The sequence below is a fragment of the Oncorhynchus gorbuscha genome, unplaced genomic scaffold, assembly GCF_021184085.1.
Source record: "Oncorhynchus gorbuscha isolate QuinsamMale2020 ecotype Even-year unplaced genomic scaffold, OgorEven_v1.0 Un_scaffold_820, whole genome shotgun sequence".
NCBI classification, from domain to species: domain Eukaryota; kingdom Metazoa; phylum Chordata; class Actinopteri; order Salmoniformes; family Salmonidae; genus Oncorhynchus; species Oncorhynchus gorbuscha.
This window is the reverse complement of record NW_025745823.1, coordinates 12,218-30,000: the sequence shown is the minus strand read 5'-3', so window position 1 is coordinate 30,000 and position 17,783 is coordinate 12,218. Positions and strand designations below refer to the sequence as shown.

The window sequence follows — 17,783 nt, the reverse complement described above, 5'->3', positions numbered from 1 at the left end:
GTTGAAATCACGAACTGTCTAAATCACGAACTGTCGAAATCACAAACTGTTGAAATCACGAACTGTCTAAATCACGAACTGTCTAAATCACGAACTGTCTAAATCACGAACTGTCTAAATCACGAACTGTCTAAATCACGAACTGTCTAAATCACGAACTGTCTAAATCACGAACTGTCTAAATCACGAACTGTCTAAATCACGAACTGTCTAAATCACGAACTGTCAAAATCACGATCTGTCGAAATCACAAACTGTCTAAATCACGAACTGTCTAAATCACGAACTGTCTAAATCACGAACTGTCTAAATCACGAACTGTCAAAATCACAAACTGTCGAAATCACTAACTGTCTAAATCACGAACTGTCTAAATCACGAACTGTCGAAATCACGAACTGTCTAATTCACTGTCTAAATCACGAACTGTCTAAATCACAAACTGTCTAAATCATGCTCAAAACCAGTTTGGGATAGTTTGCTGTATCACTGCAACAGTTTTTGTGACAAAATCATGGTAGAGTTGAAAATGCAGGAAACCATTTAACTTAGATCGTTTTGTCCGGTACATGGAAACTTAACTGCAAAACTTTTTTTAATGTGCCATACCTCATCACACTCAGCCTGCAATTGCATTTCCTTGAATCTTCACGTCCTCTCTCCTCACCTCCTTCTCATAAACCCATTGGATAAAAAAGGTCAGAGCTCCCTCCCTTCTGACCTTTTCATCCAATGGGTTTTGAGAAGGAGGAACCTCAGGACCTTGTCATCCTATAGGTTTTGAGAAGGAGGAACCTCAGGACCTTGTCATCCAATAGGTTTTGAGAAGGAGGAACCTCAGGACCTTGTCATCCAATAGGTTTTGAGAAGGAGGAACCTCAGGACCTTGTCATCCAATAGGTTTTGAGAAGGAGGAACCTCAGGACCTTGTCATCCAATAGGTTTTGAGAAGGAGGAACCTCAGGACCTTGTCATCCAATAGGTTTTGAGAAGGAGGAACCTCAGGACCTTGTCATCCAATAGGTTTTGAGAAGGAGGAACCTCAGGACCTTGTCATCCAATAGGTTTTGAGAAGGAGGAACCTCAGGACCTTGTCATCCAATAGGTTTTGAGAAGGAGGAACCTCAGGACCTTGTCATTCAATAGGTTTTGAGAAGGAGGAACCTCAGGACCTTGTCATCCAATAGGTTTTGAGAAGGAGGAACCTCAGGACCTTGTCATCCAATAGGTTTTCCAATAGGTTTTGAAGGAGAAGGAGGAACCTCAGGACCTTGTCATCCAATAGGTTTTGAGAAGGAGGAACCTCATGACCTTTTCATCCAATAGGGTTTGAGAAGGAGGAACCTCAGGACCTTGTCATCCAATAGGGTTTGAGAAGGAGGAACCTCAGGATCTTTTCATCCAATAGGGTTTGAGAAGGAGGAACCTCAGGACCTTGTCATCCAATAGGTTTTGAGAAGGAGGAACCTCAGGACCTTGTCATCCTATAGGTTTTGAGAAGGAGGCGAGGAGAGAGGATGTGATGAATCAAAGAAATGCTTTTGAGATTCTCCCCATTTTGAAGTAGTAATTTTGAATTCCATGCAGGTCATCAGGAGGCGTCAGCCAATGATTGATACTCCTCAGCAAACATTCCATAACTGCAGGTGGCACTAAATCACCAACCTGGCTTTGACCTGTTCAGCCTGTACACACTGCAGCACAGTAGATGGTGGTATGAAGTGCCTTATTGTTTCTTCATAGATTACCAGAACACTCACAAGTTGAAGGAGAGGAAATGGACTACTTAAAAAAAAATGGAAGATAGCCACTAAGGGCGCTGCCCGTGCTTTCACAGAACACGGTCATTTACAAGGATTTCAGAGGTGTGCCGTCTTTCTACATCTATGGAGAGAGACGTACTCTGGACTGCATGGCGAAGACACTCAGAGCCAGGGAGACCAGTGCTGTGGCGCCCACAGCCCACATAACAGCTTCCGCCTCATAGAACCTGCAACACAAACCAAACTCTCACCTATCACTGAAAAAGGGTTGCAACGTTTCTGTAACTTTCCACCAAAATTCCAGAGGCTTTTACAGAAGTCCTGATTGGACGATGCCCCCGGAATTGGGAGGGAATAAGAATGAAAGCAGGAATTCTCCAACCATGATTTCTGGAAAACTTGACATTTTTTAGGAAAGTTACCGAAGTTTTTCAACCCTACACTGAAATATTACTAGATCTATTAGTCAGGTATCCCTTCAAATCTCCATGGAGGATTGGTTTAGACATGAACTCATACTGCCCACCTCCATGGAGGATTGGTTTAGACATGAACTCATACTGCCCACCTCCATGGAGGATTGGTTTAGACATGAGCTCATACTGCCCACCTCCATGGAGGATTGGTTTAGACATGAGCTCATACTGCCCACCTCCATGGAGGATTGGTTTAGACATGAGCTCATACTGCCCACCTCCATGGAGGATTGGTTGGACATTTATACTGCCCACCTCCAGAGAGCATTGGTTTAGACATGAACTCACTGCCCACCTCCATGGAGGATTGGTTTAGACATGAGCTCACACTGTCCCACCTCCATGGAGGATTGGTTTGACAGTGAGCTCTACTGCCCACCTCCAGAGGATTGGTTTAGACATGAGCTCATACTGCTAACCTCCATGGAGGATTGGCTGCCCACCTTTGGAGGATGATGAACTCATACTGCCCACCTCCATTGGAAATCCATGGAGGATTGGTTTAGACATGAACTCATACTGCCCACCTCCATGGAGGATTGGTTTAGACATGAACTCATACTGCCCACCTCCATGGAGGATTGTTTAGACATGAACTCATACTGCCCACCTCCATGGAGGATTGGTTTAGACATGAACTCACAATGCCCACCTCCATGGAGGATTGGTTTAGACATGAGCTCATACTGCCCACCTCCATGGAGGATTGGTTTAGACATGAGCTCATACTGTCCACCTCCATGGAGGATTGGTTTAGACATGACTCAACTGCCCACCTCCATGGAGGATTGGTTTAGACATGAACTCATACTGCCCACCTCCATGGAGGATTGGAGTGGCTCCACTCCCACCTCCATGGAGGATTGGTTTAGAGACATGAGCTCATTGGTTTTGACATGAAACCAACCTCCATGGAGGATTGGTTTTAGACATGAGCTCATACTGCCCACCTCCATGGAGGATTGGTTTAGACATGAGCTCATACTGCCCACCTCCATGGAGGATTGGTTTAGACATGAGCTCATACTGCCCACCTCCATGGAGGATTGGTTTAGACATGAGCTCATACTGCCAACCTCCATGGAGGATTGGTTTTAGACATGAGCTCATACTGCCAACCTCCATGGAGGATTGGTTTAGACATGAGCTCATACTGCCAACCTCCATGGAGGATTGGTTTAGACATGAGCTCATACTGCCCACCTCCATGGAGGATTGGTTTAGACATGAGCTCATACTGCCCACCTCCATGGAGGATTGGTTTAGACATGAGCTCATACTGCCCACCTCCATGGAGGATTGGTTTAGACATGAGCTCATATGAACCTCCATGGAGGATTGTTTAGACATGAGCTCCATGGAGGATTGGTTTTAGACATGAGCTCATACTGCCAACCCGCCATGTGCATGACTAACATGCTGGATGGTAAAGGATTTAGTCTATCCATCAGAGAGCAAGTACATCAGGGTCCCTCCAGAGGCATACAGTACTCACACAGTCACAGAGCCCAGCAGTAGACCTTCTGCAGTGGTCTACACAGAAAAATAACACAAAGGTCAGACGATACAACCAACGTGTGAAACGTTTATTGATGCCTTCTTGGAATCGATACTTACAAACAGTCCCAAGGCCAGGAAATTGAGCGGGACATTCCGACGTACATTGACACAACAGGACAAGGAAATGATGATGACAAGCACCACTGCTCTGTTCAGGAAACAGCGGAACAATGTATTAATACAATATGGTACAATCACAGCGCTCAATATAAAGGTCTTTGTGTGCGGGGTTCATTTGTCCGATGTTTAGATGTCAGGGCCTGTGTTCGTAAAGTGACTCAGAGTAGGAGTGCTGATTTGGCATCAGGTCCAATGTCCATGTCATGGCATTTAATGTGATTTGTGAGAGACAATTGACCTATTTACCTGATTTATTTAATATGAATTGTTAACCATTAATATTTAACTAATAGTAAGACATTTCTGTCCTGATAGTGTCTGTGTTTTTATGGTCTCCACTCTAGCTTCCAGCTAATCTGGGTGTATGGTCACTAGAGATGGCTTGAGCTGACAAAATTAGTTAAAAAACTGCATTACCTAGACAATAATGTGTTTTACTAGAGATAGCTTAGGAGCAGAACAATCCCTCACTGTCTCAAAATCATCCTTCCATCTGGGAAACTAAGCCAGGGTGGGGTTAAGAGAACAACCCTGTGCAGATAACGACCGGATGAACCCAGAGTGGATTATGATGCTCCTTGGTCTGCATGGGAGGGGTTGAACCAACCATGACTAAGCATTCTTAGTGTCAGTCGTATAAAGAACTCTGCGTTTGTGTAAAAGTTATGTTAATCGGCAATAATTAATCGATATTGAACAAAAGATGATTGTTTCAAGAAATAACAAAGTTCTCTCTCATTCGATTAGAATATTCCACGACATGATCTAAAAGACCCAATCAGATCCTAGATCAGCACTCCTGCTGTGGGAAGGTTTCTGAATACTGGCCCAGGAGTAAAAGCAGAGAGATTCTGTAGGATTCAGTGGACGTTGTGACATTTACTTACATCATGCAGGATGAAAACCAATAGGTCCTCATAGACCAGAGCCTCAGAGCCTCCCTACGATTACAGAAGACAACTCATCTCTTTGTTTTATACACTTCTTGTAGGTACATTATAAAGCTGTGGTATTGTGCAGTTAAAAATACAACGTTGGAATCTAACGGGGAAAACTGCTTTCAACAGTGTTACTGTTGAAAGTGTTAAACTGCTTTCAACGTGTTGGGACAACTGCAAGTGTTGAAATCTTAAAGTGTTTAGGTGTTAAAGTTTTAATGACGGGTAACACATTAAAATGTTGAAGTGTTAAAATGTTGAAGTGTTAAAATGTTAAAGTGTTTAGGTGTTAAAGCTGGGTAACACTTAAAGTGTTGAAGTGTTAAAGTGTTAAAGTGTTGAAGTGTTGAAGTGTTAAAGTGTTGAAGTGTTGAAGTGTTGAAGTGTTTAGGTGTTAAAGCTGGGTAACACTTAAAGTGTTGAAGTGTTAATTAAAGTGTTGAAGTTTTATAGTTGGGTAACACTTAAAAGTGCCTCACCAATACAGAAAGGCACAGATGATCCCAAAGGTGACTAGAAGCTGAATCATCAGAGTCAGGTACACCTTCTTTATAAAGCCTGTGGAAACAAATCACTTAACAGTCACCAGGTGTTTACTGTGGGTCCACTGAGTCAGGGATACCTTAACCAGGTGTTTATAGTGGTCCCACTGAGTCAGGTATACCTTAACCAGGTGTTTACAGTGGTCCCACTGAGTCAGGTATACCTTAACCAGGTGTTTACAGTGGTCCCACTGAGTCAGGTATACCAGGTGTTTACAGTGGTCCCACTGAGTCTACCTTAACCAGGTGTTTACAGTGGGTCCACTGAGTCAGGTATACCTTAACCAGGTGTTTACAGTGGGCCCACTGAGTCAGGTATACCTTAACCAGGTGTTTACAGTGGGCCCACTGAGTCAGGTATACCTTAACCAGGTGTTTACAGTGGGTCCACTGAGTCAGGTATACCTTAACTCTAACCAGGTGTTTACAGTGGACCCACTGAGTCAGGTATACCTTAACCAGGTGTTTACAGTGGGTCCACTGAGTCAGGTATACCTTAACCAGGTGTTTACTGTGGGGCCCACTGAGTCAGGTATACCTTAACCAGGTGTTTACTGTGGGGCCCACTGAGTCAGGTATACCTTAACCAGGTGTTTACAGTGGGTCCACTGAGTCAGGTATACCTTAACCAGGTGTTTACTGTGGGTCCACTGAGTCAGGTATACCTTAACTCTAACCAGGTGTTTACTTTGGGTCCACTGAGTCAGGTATACCTTAACTCTAACCAGGTGTTTACAGTGGGCCCACTGAGTCAGGTAAACCTTCACCAGGTGTTTACAGTGGGCCCACTGAGTCAGGTATACCTTAACTCTAACCAGGTGTTTACAGTGGACCCACTGAGTCAGGTATACCTTAACCAGGTGTTTACAGTGGACCCACTGAGTCAGGTATACCTTAACCAGGTGTTTACAGTGGACCCACTGAGTCAGGTATACCTTAACCAGGTGTTTACAGTGGACCCACTGAGTCAGGTATACCTTAAGCAGGTGTTTACTGTGGGCCCACTGAGTCAGGTATACCTTAACTCTAACCAGGTGTTTACAGTGGGCCCACTGAGTCAGGTATACCTTAACCAGGTGTTTACAGTGGGCCCACTGAGTCAGGTATACCTTCACCAGGTGTTTACAGTGGGTCCACTGAGTCAGGTATACCTTAACCAGGTGTTTACAGTGGACCCACTGAGTCAGGTATACCTTAACCAGGTGTTTACAGTGGACCCACTGAGTCAGGTATACCTTAAGCAGGTGTTTACTGTGGGCCCACTGAGTCAGGTATACCTTAACTCTAACCAGGTGTTTACAGTGGGCCCACTGAGTCAGGTATACCTTAACCAGGTGTTTACAGTGGGCCCACTGAGTCAGGTATACCTTCACCAGGTGTTTACAGTGGGTCCACTGAGTCAGGTATACCTTAACCAGGTGTTTACAGTGGGCCAACTGAGTCAGGTATACCTTAACCAGGTGTTTACAGTGGGCCCACTGCGTCAGGTATACCTTAACTCTAACCAGGTGTTTACAGTGGACCCACTGAGTCAGGTATACCTTAACCAGGTGTTTACAGTGGGTCCAATGAGTCAGGTATACCTTAACTCTAACCACGTGTTTACAGTGGACCCACTGAGTCAGGTATACCTTAACCAGGTGTTTACTGTGGACCCACTGAGTCAGGTATACCTTAACCAGGTGTTTACAGTGGGTCCACTGAGTCAGGTATACCTTAACCATGTATCTACAGTGGGCCCACTGAGTCAGGTATACCTTAACTCTAACCAGGTGTTTACAGTGGGCCCACTGAGTCAGGTATACCCTAACCAGGTGTTTACTGTGGGCCCACTGAGTCAGGTATACCTTAACCAGGTGTTTACAGTGGGCCCACTGAGTCAGGTATACCTTAACTCTAACCAGGTGTTTACAGTGGGTCCACTGAGTCAGGTATACCTTAACCAGGTGTTTACAGTGGGTCCACTGAGTCAGGTATACCTTAACCAGGTGTTTACAGTGGGTCCACTGAGTCAGGTATACCTTAACTCTAACCAGGTGTTTACAGTGGACCCACTGAGTCAGGTATACCTTAACCAGGTGTTTACAGTGGGTCCACTGAGTCAGGTATACCTTAACCAGGTGTTTACTGTGGGGTCCACTGAGTCAGGTATACCTTAACCAGGTGTTTACAGTGGGTCCACTGAGTCAGGTATACCTTAACCAGGTGTTTACAGTGGGCCCACTGAGTCAGGTATACCTTAACCAGGTGTTTACAGTGGTCCCACTGAGTCAGGTATACCTTAACCAGGTGTTTACTGTGGGCCCACTGAGTCAGGTATACCTTAACCAGGTGTTTACTGTGGGCCCACTGAGTCAGGTATACCTTAACCAGGTGTTTACTGTGGGCCCATTGAGTCAGGTATACCTTAACCAGGTGTTTACAGTGGGTCCACTGAGTCAGGTATACCTTAACCAGGTGTTTACTGTGGGGCCCACTGAGTCAGGTATACCTTAACCAGGTGTTTACAGTGGTCCCACTGAGTCAGGTATACCTTAACTCTAACCAGGTGTTTACTTTGGGTCCACTGAGTCAGGTATACCTTAACTCTATCCAGGTGTTTACAGTGGGCCCACTGAGTCAGGTATACCTTAACTCTATCCAGGTGTTTACAGTGGGCCCACTGAGTCAGGTATACCTTAACTCTAACCAGGTGTTTACAGTGGGTCCACTGAGTCAGGTATACCTTAACTCTAACCAGGTGTTTACTGTGGGTCCACTGAGTCAGGTATACCTTAAGCAGGTGTTTACTGTGGGCCCACTGAGTCAGGTATACCTTAACCAGGTGTTTACAGTGGGTCCACTGAGTCAGGTATACCTTAACTCTATCCAGGTGTTTACAGTGGGCCCACTGAGTCAGGTATACCTTAACTCTAACCAGGTGTTTACAGTGGGTCCACTGAGTCAGGTATACCTTAACTCTAACCAGGTGTTTACAGTGGACCCACTGAGTCAGGTATACCTTAACCAGGTGTTTACAGTGGGTCCACTGAGTCAGGTATACCTTAACCAGGTGTTTACTGTGGGGCCCACTGAGTCAGGTATACCTTAACCAGGTGTTTACAGTGGGTCCACTGAGTCAGGTATACCTTAACCAGGTGTTTACAGTGGTCCCACTGAGTCAGGTATACCTTAACCAGGTGTTTACTGTGGGTCCACTGAGTCAGGTATACCTTAACTCTAACCAGGTGTTTACTTTGGGTCCACTGAGTCAGGTATACCTTAACTCTAACCAGGTGTTTACAGTGGGCCCACTGAGTCAGGTATACCTTAACTCTATCCAGGTGTTTACAGTGGGCCCACTGAGTCAGGTATACCTTAACTCTAACCAGGTGTTTACAGTGGGTCCACTGAGTCAGGTATACCTTAACTCTAACCAGGTGTTTACTGTGGGTCCACTGAGTCAGGTATACCTTAAGCAGGTGTTTACTGTGGGCCCACTGAGTCAGGTATACCTTAACCAGGTGTTTACAGTGGGTCCACTGAGTCAGGTATACCTTAACTCTATCCAGGTGTTTACAGTGGGCCCACTGAGTCAGGTATACCTTAACTCTAACCAGGTGTTTACAGTGGGTCCACTGAGTCAGGTATACCTTAACTCTAACCAGGTGTTTACAGTGGACCCACTGAGTCAGGCATACCTTAACCAGGTGTTTACAGTGGGTCCACTGAGTCAGGTATACCTTAACTCTAACCAGGTGTTTACTGTGGGTCCACTGAGTCAGGTATACCTTAAGCAGGTGTTTACTGTGGGCCCACTGAGTCAGGTATACCTTAACCAGGTGTTTACAGTGGGTCCACTGAGTCAGGTATACCTTAACTCTATCCAGGTGTTTACAGTGGGCCCACTGAGTCAGGTATACCTTAACTCTAACCAGGTGTTTACAGTGGGTCCACTGAGTCAGGTATACCTTAACTCTAACCAGGTGTTTACAGTGGACCCACTGAGTCAGGTATACCTTAACCAGGTGTTTACAGTGGGTCCACTGAGTCAGGTATACCTTAACCAGGTGTTTACTGTGGGGCCCACTGAGTCAGGTATACCTTAACCAGGTGTTTATAGTGGGTCCACTGAGTCAGGTATACCTTAACCAGGTGTTTACAGTGGTCCCACTGAGTCAGGTATACCTTAACCAGGTGTTTACTGTGGGTCCACTGAGTCAGGTATACCTTAACTCTAACCAGGTGTTTACTTTGGGTCCACTGAGTCAGGTATACCTTAACTCTATCCAGGTGTTTACAGTGGGCCCACTGAGTCAGGTATACCTTAACTCTATCCAGGTGTTTACAGTGGGCCCACTGAGTCAGGTATACCTTAACTCTAACCAGGTGTTTACAGTGGGTCCACTGAGTCAGGTATACCTTAACTCTAACCAGGTGTTTACTGTGGGTCCACTGAGTCAGGTATACCTTAAGCAGGTGTTTACTGTGGGCCCACTGAGTCAGGTATACCTTAACCAGGTGTTTACAGTGGGTCCACTGAGTCAGGTATACCTTAACTCTATCCAGGTGTTTACAGTGGGCCCACTGAGTCAGGTATACCTTAACTCTAACCAGGTGTTTACAGTGGGTCCACTGAGTCAGGTATACCTTAACTCTAACCAGGTGTTTACAGTGGACCCACTGAGTCAGGTATACCTTCACCAGGTGTTTACAGTGGGTCCACTGAGTCAGGTATACCTTAACCAGGTGTTTACAGTGGGCCAACTGAGTCAGGTATACCTTAACCAGGTGTTTACAGTGGGTCCACTGAGTCAGGTATACCTTAACCAGGTGTTTACAGTGGTCCCACTGAGTCAGGTATACCTTAACCAGGTGTTTACTGTGGGTCCACTGAGTCAGGTATACCTTAACTCTAACCAGGTGTTTACTTTGGGTCCACTGAGTCAGGTATACCTTAACTCTAACCAGGTGTTTACAGTGGGCCCACTGAGTCAGGTATACCTTAAACCAGGTGTTTACAGTGGGCCCACTGAGTCAGGTATACCTTAACTCTAACCAGGTGTTTACGTGGGTCCACTGAGTCAGGTATACCTTAACTCTAACCAGGTGTTTACTGTGGGTCCACTGAGTCAGGTATACCTTAACCAGGTGTTTACAGTGGGCCCACTGAGTCAGGTATACCTTAACCAGGTGTTTACAGTGGGTCCACTGAGTCAGGTATACCTTAAACCAGGTGTTTACAGTGGGCCCACTGAGTCAGGTATACCTTAACTCTAACCAGGTGTTTACAGTGGGTCCACTGAGTCAGGTATACCTTAACTTAACCAGGTGTTTACAGTGGACCCACTGAGTCAGGTATACCTTCACCAGGTGTTTACAGTGGGTCCACTGAGTCAGGTATACCTTAACCAGGTGTTTACAGTGGGCCAACTGAGTCAGGTATACCTTAACCAGGTGTTTACAGTGGGCCCACTGAGTCAGGTATACCTTAACTCTAACCAGGTGTTTACAGTGGACCCACTGAGTCAGGTATACCTTAACCAGGTGTTTACAGTGGGTCCACTGAGTCAGGTATACCTTAACTCTAACCACGTGTTTACAGTGGACCCACTGAGTCAGGTATACCTTAACCAGGTGTTTACAGTGGACCCACTGAGTCAGGTATACCTTAACTCTAACCAGGTGTTTACAGTGGGCCCACTGAGTCAGGTATACCTTAACTCTAACCAGGTGTTTACAGTGGACCCACTGAGTCAGGTATACCTTAACTCTAACCAGGTGTTTACAGTGGACCCACTGAGTCAGGTATACCTTAACTCTAACCAGGTGTTTACAGTGGGTCCACTGAGTCAGGTATACCTTAACCAGGTGTTTACAGTGGGCCCACTGAGTCAGGTATACCTTAACTCTAACCAGGTGTTTACAGTGGACCCACTGAGTCAGGTATACCTTAACTCTAACCAGGTGTTTACAGTGGACCCACTGAGTCAGGTATACCTTAACTCTAACCAGGTGTTTACAGTGGGTCCACTGAGTCAGGTATACCTTAACTCTAACCAGGTGTTTACAGTGGGCCCACTGAGTCAGGTATACCTTAACTCTAACCAGGTGTTTACAGTGGACCCACTGAGTCAGGTATACCTTAACTCTAACCAGGTGTTTACAGTGGGCCCACTGAGTCAGGTATACCTTAACTCTAACCAGGTGTTTACAGTGGGCCCACTGAGTCAGGTATACCTTAACTCTAACCAGGTGTTTACAGTGGACCCACTGAGTCAGGTATACCTTAACTCTAACCAGGTGTTTACAGTGGACCCACTGAGTCAGGTATACCTTAACTCTAACCAGGTGTTTACAGTGGGTCCACTGAGTCAGGTATACCTTAACTCTAACCAGGTGTTTACAGTGGGCCCACTGAGTCAGGTATACCTTAACTCTAACCAGGTGTTTACAGTGGGTCCACTGAGTCAGGTATACCTTAACCAGGTGTTTACAGTGGACCCACTGAGTCAGGTATACCTTAACTCTAACCAGGTGTTTACAGTGGACCCACTGAGTCAGGTATACCTTAACTCTAACCAGGTGTTTACAGTGGACCCACTGAGTCAGGTATACCTTAACCAGGTGTTTACAGTGGGCCCACTGAACCAGGTATACCTTAACCAGGTGTTTACTGTGGGCCCACTGAGTCAGGTATACCTTAACCAGGTGTTTACTGTGGGCCCACTGAGTCAGGTATACCTTAACCAGGTTTTTACAGTGGGCCCACTGAGTCAGGTATACCTTAACTCTAACCAGGTGTTTACAGTGGGTCCACTGAGTCAGGTATACCTTAACCAGGTGTTTACAGTGGGTCCACTGAGTCAGGTATACCTTAACCAGGTGTTTACAGTGGGTCCACTGAGTCAGGTATACCTTAACTCTAACCAGGTGTTTACAGTGGACCCACTGAGTCAGGTATACCTTAACCAGGTGTTTACAGTGGGTCCACTGAGTCAGGTATACCTTAACCAGGTGTTTACTGTGGGGCCCACTGAGTCAGGTATACCTTAACCAGGTGTTTACAGTGGGTCCACTGAGACAGGTATACCTTAACCAGGTGTTTACTGTGGACCCACTGAGTCAGGTATACCTTAACCAGTTGTTTACAGTGGGCCCACTGAGTCAGGTATACCTTAACCAGGTGTTTACAGTGGGCCCACTGAGTCAGGTATACCTTAACCAGGTGTTTACTGTGGACCCACTGAGTCAGGTATAACTTAACCAGGTGTTTACTGTGGGCCCACTGAGTCAGGTATACCTTAACCAGGTGTTTACTGTGGGCCCACTGAGTCAGGTATACCTTAACTCTAACCAGGTGTTTACAGTGGGCCCACTGAGTCAGGTATACCTTAACCAGGTGTTTACAGTGGACCCACTGAGTCAGGTATACCTTAACTCTAACCAGGTGTTTACAGTGGACCCACTGAGTCAGGTATACCTTAACTCTAACCAGGTGTTTACAGTGGGTCCACTGAGTCAGGTATACCTTAACCAGGTGTTTACAGTGGGTCCACTGAGTCAGGTATACCTTAACCAGGTGTTTACTGTGGGCCCACTGAGTCAGGTATACCTTAACTCTAACCAGGTGTTTACAGTGGGCCCACTGAGTCAGGTATACCTTAACCAGGTGTTTACAGTGGACCCACTGAGTCAGGTATACCTTAACTCTAACCAGGTGTTTACAGTGGACCCACTGAGTCAGGTATACCTTAACTCTAACCAGGTGTTTACAGTGGACCCACTGAGTCAGGTATACCTTAACTCTAACCAGGTGTTTACAGTGGACCCACTGAGTCAGGTATACCTTAACCAGGTGTTTACTGTGGGCCCACTGAGTCAGGTATACCTTAACCAGGTGTTTACAGTGGGCCCACTGAGTCAGGTATACCTTAACCAGGTGTTTACAGTGGACCCACTGAGTCAGGTATACCTTAACTCTAACCAGGTGTTTACAGTGGGCCCACTGAGTCAGGTATACCTTAACTCTAACCAGGTGTTTACAGTGGGCCCACTGAGTCAGGTATACCTTAACTCTAACCAGGTGTTTACAGTGGACCCACTGAGTCAGGTATACCTTAACTCTAACCAGGTGTTTACAGTGGGTCCACTGAGTCAGGTATACCTTAACTCTAACCAGGTGTTTACAGTGGGCCCACTGAGTCAGGTATACCTTAAGTCTAACCAGGTGTTTACAGTGGGTCCACTGAGTCAGGTATACCTTAACCAGGTGTTTACAGTGGACCCACTGAGTCAGGTATACCTTAACTCTAACCAGGTGTTTACAGTGGACCCACTGAGTCAGGTATACCTTAACTCTAACCAGGTGTTTACAGTGGACCCACTGAGTCAGGTATACCTTAACCAGGTGTTTACAGTGGGCCCACTGAACCAGGTATACCTTAACCAGGTGTTTACTGTGGGCCCACTGAGTCAGGTATACCTTAACCAGGTGTTTACTGTGGGCCCACTGAGTCAGGTATACCTTAACCAGGTTTTTACAGTGGGCCCACTGAGTCAGGTATACCTTAACTCTAACCAGGTGTTTACAGTGGGTCCACTGAGTCAGGTATACCTTAACCAGGTGTTTACAGTGGGTCCACTGAGTCAGGTATACCTTAACTCTAACCAGGTGTTTACAGTGGACCCACTGAGTCAGGTATACCTTAACTCTAACCAGGTGTTTACAGTGGGTCCACTGAGTCAGGTATACCTTAACTCTAACCAGGTGTTTACAGTGGGCCCACTGAGTCAGGTATACCTTAAGTCTAACCAGGTGTTTACAGTGGGTCCACTGAGTCAGGTATACCTTAACCAGGTGTTTACAGTGGACCCACTGAGTCAGGTATACCTTAACTCTAACCAGGTGTTTACAGTGGACCCACTGAGTCAGGTATACCTTAACTCTAACCAGGTGTTTACAGTGGACCCACTGAGTCAGGTATACCTTAACCAGGTGTTTACAGTGGGCCCACTGAGTCAGGTATACCTTAACCAGGTGTTTACTGTGGGCCCACTGAGTCAGGTATACCTTAACCAGGTGTTTACTGTGGGCCCACTGAGTCAGGTATACCTTAACCAGGTTTTTACAGTGGGCCCACTGAGTCAGGTATACCTTAACTCTAACCAGGTGTTTACAGTGGGTCCACTGAGTCAGGTATACCTTAACCAGGTGTTTACAGTGGGTCCACTGAGTCAGGTATACCTTAACCAGGTGTTTACAGTGGGTCCACTGAGTCAGGTATACCTTAACTCTAACCAGGTGTTTACAGTGGACCCACTGAGTCAGGTATACCTTAACCAGGTGTTTACAGTGGGTCCACTGAGTCAGGTATACCTTAACCAGGTGTTTACTGTGGGGCCCACTGAGTCAGGTATACCTTAACCAGGTGTTTACAGTGGGTCCACTGAGACAGGTATACCTTAACCAGGTGTTTACTGTGGACCCACTGAGTCAGGTATACCTTAACCAGTTGTTTACAGTGGGCCCACTGAGTCAGGTATACCTTAACCAGGTGTTTACAGTGGGCCCACTGAGTCAGGTATACCTTAACCAGGTGTTTACTGTGGACCCACTGAGTCAGGTATAACTTAACCAGGTGTTTACTGTGGGCCCACTGAGTCAGGTATACCTTAACCAGGTGTTTACTGTGGGCCCACTGAGTCAGGTATACCTTAACCAGGTGTTTACTGTGGGCCCACAGAGTCAGGTATACCTTAACCAGGTGTTTACCTTGGGCCCACTGAGTCAGGTATACCTTAACCAGGTGTTTACTGTGGGCCCACAGAGTCAGGTATACCAGGTGGCCCACTGGTTAACTTCAGGCCAATAAGACTGAGCACCGCAGTAGGGCTGCTTTCACCATAACGCTTGTTTATTCAATGGGTTGCTGATCTAGGATCAGGTTTACCCTGTCTAGACAATCGTATTAATTATGATCTCAAAGGGAAAACTGATCCTAAATCAGCACTCCTACTAGGAGAGGATCCTACTAGGAGAGGATTGATCCAGATCATCAAGATACAAGGACATCAACCCACCCCCCCCCCCCCAAAAAAAAACCTGTGTGTGAGTCTCAAATGGCCCCCTATTCCCTATGTAGTGCACACTACTTTTCAACAGAACCCTATGAGCGCTGGTCAAAAGTAGGCGACTACATAGCAAATTAGGGTACCATTTCAGACGTAGGCACCGACTAACCTCTTCTTATGGCTTTGTCATCAAAGCAGCCGGTGTCCTCCAGCCCGGTGGAATAGTCAGGTGGTAGTGGAGCAGCCCAGTGTTGTTGTTGGTCCTCAGGATGACCCTGACCCATGTCGTTATACTGACCCGCTGGTGAGACCACCGCTATGTTGCCAGGGCCAACGTTCAGACCGTAGTGGGGAGAACTGTAGTTCTGTTGACCATAGGTGTTCTGTTGGCCATAGGTGTTCTGTTGGCCATAGGTGTTCTGTTGACCATAGGTGTTCTGTTGGCCATAGGTGTTCTGTTGGCCATAGGTGTTCTGTTGACCATAGGTGTTCTGTTGACCATAGGTGTTCTGTTGACCATAGGTGTTCTGTTGGCCATAGGTGTTCTGTTGGCCATAGGTGTTCTGTTGACCATAGGTGTTCTGTTGACCATAGGTGTTCTGTTGACCATAGGTGTTCTGTTGGCCATCGTCCTGAGAGTAGGGCGGTGGGAGTTGGACTTCACTGCTTCTTTTCGATTGATCCATGTCACCCTCCTAAAAGATTTCCATCAGGTAATAAGTCCTAATCATTGACACACAGAGAAATATACTTGTGTCATTAACCAGGAAATGAACCTTCGTCTTCCTTTCACTGTCCTGACAGACACAAGATCCTGTTGAAGACTCCGTGAAATGGAGAGAAAAGCACTAGTAATTGCAACAAAAATGACAAACTATAAAGATATAAAATCTATTCATATTTCATCTCAAAAATACAAATATATTTGTAAATAATAGGAGGTAAAATCCAACTCTAAAATCCTCCCCTGCCATTGTGGAATAACCCACAACTGTCGATAGGGAATCTTAATTTAACTAAGTCAGTTACTGACAATACATCACACGTGTAACATACAACAGCAGTCGGCGTAACAAATCCTTTATTAAACATATTGATTGTCTTATAATTCTACCCTCAGATCTACTCACCTCACCTCTTCCACAGCGCTCCGGACTCTTCCTGTAACAGTCCCTCCAGGGCAAAGTCTACCTGTAATCAGTTGGGCTGCATCCCAAACGGACATCTATTCACCCTAATCCCTATGTGGTGCACTACTATATAGGGAATAAGTTACCGTTTTGGGGACGGAAACCGTAGTTTTCCCACAGAGACGGGACTTTGCTTTCAGCTAAATTATACATCTTTAAGGAAAAGGTTAAGGTTAGGGGTAAGTTTAAATCAAATCAAATCAAATCAAATTTATTTATATAGCCCTTCGTACATCAGCTGATATCTCAAAGTGCTGTACAGAAACCCAGCCTAAAACCCCAAACAGCAAACAATGCAGGTGTAAAAGCACGGTGGCTAGGAAAAACTCCCTAGAAAGGCCAAAACCTAGGAAGAAACCTAGAGAGGAACCGGGCTATGTGGGGTGGCCAGTCCTCTTCTGGCTGTGCCGGGTAGAGATTATAACAGAACATGACCAAGATGTTCAAATGTTCATAAATGACCAGCATGGTCAAATAATAATAAGGCAGAACAGTTGAAACTGGAGCAGCAGCACAGTCAGGTGGACTGGGGACAGCAAGGAGCCATCATGTCAGGTAGTCCTGGGGCACGGTCCTAGGGCTCAGGTCCTCCGAGAGAGAGAAAGAAAGAGAGAATTAGAGAGAGCATATGTGGGGTGGCCAGTCCTCTTCTGGCTGTGCCGGGTGGAGATTATAACAGAACGTGGCCAAGATGTTCAAATGTTCATAAATGACCAGCATGGTTGAATAATAGTAAGGCAGAACAGTTGAAACTGGAGCAGGAGCATGGCCAGGTGGACTGGGGACAGCAAGGAGTCCTCATGTCAGGTAGTCCTGGGACATGGTCCTAGGGCCCAGGCCAGTTGAAACTGGAGCAGCAGCATGGCCAGGTGGACTGGGGACAGCAAGGAGTCATCATGTCAGGTAGTCCTGGGGCATGGTCCTAGGGCTCAGGTCCTCTGAGAGAGAGAAAGAAAGAGAGAAGGAGAGAATTAGAGAACGCACACTTAGATTTACACAGGACACCGAATAGGACAGGAGAAGTACTCCAGATAAACAAACTGACCCTAGCCCCCCGACACATAAACTACTGCAGCATAAATACTGGAGGCTGAGACAGGAGGGGTCAGGAGACACTGTGGCCCCATCCGAGGACACCCCC

The 17,783-nt window shown here is 46.1% G+C and overlaps 1 protein-coding gene and 1 long non-coding RNA gene across 3 annotated transcripts in view; both read right to left on the bottom strand.

The window, feature by feature from the left end:
* Window positions 1–1,896, bottom strand: part of LOC124020443 — a 2,139-nt gene extending 243 nt beyond the window's left edge. The window contains exons 1-2 of the long non-coding RNA XR_006836061.1: window positions 1,271–1,896; window positions 32–1,213 (exon numbers count right to left, since the gene is read on the bottom strand). This is a non-coding gene — a long non-coding RNA (uncharacterized LOC124020443). The remainder of the gene's footprint in view (window positions 1–31; window positions 1,214–1,270) is intronic.
* Window positions 1–16,639, bottom strand: part of LOC124020442 (protein lifeguard 1-like) — a 19,408-nt gene extending 2,769 nt beyond the window's left edge. For both annotated transcript variants that reach the window (XM_046335681.1, XM_046335682.1), the window contains exons 1-7: window positions 16,583–16,639; window positions 15,622–16,175; window positions 5,337–5,415; window positions 4,807–4,860; window positions 3,857–3,947; window positions 3,735–3,772; window positions 1,903–1,990 (exon numbers count right to left, since the gene is read on the bottom strand). In XM_046335681.1, the coding sequence (XP_046191637.1) occupies window positions 1,903–1,990; window positions 3,735–3,772; window positions 3,857–3,947; window positions 4,807–4,860; window positions 5,337–5,415; window positions 15,622–16,138 (867 nt within the window). In that variant the 5' untranslated portion in view covers window positions 16,139–16,175; window positions 16,583–16,639. The remainder of the gene's footprint in view (window positions 1–1,902; window positions 1,991–3,734; window positions 3,773–3,856; window positions 3,948–4,806; window positions 4,861–5,336; window positions 5,416–15,621; window positions 16,176–16,582) is intronic.
* Window positions 16,640–17,783: the final 1,144 nt, after the last annotated feature.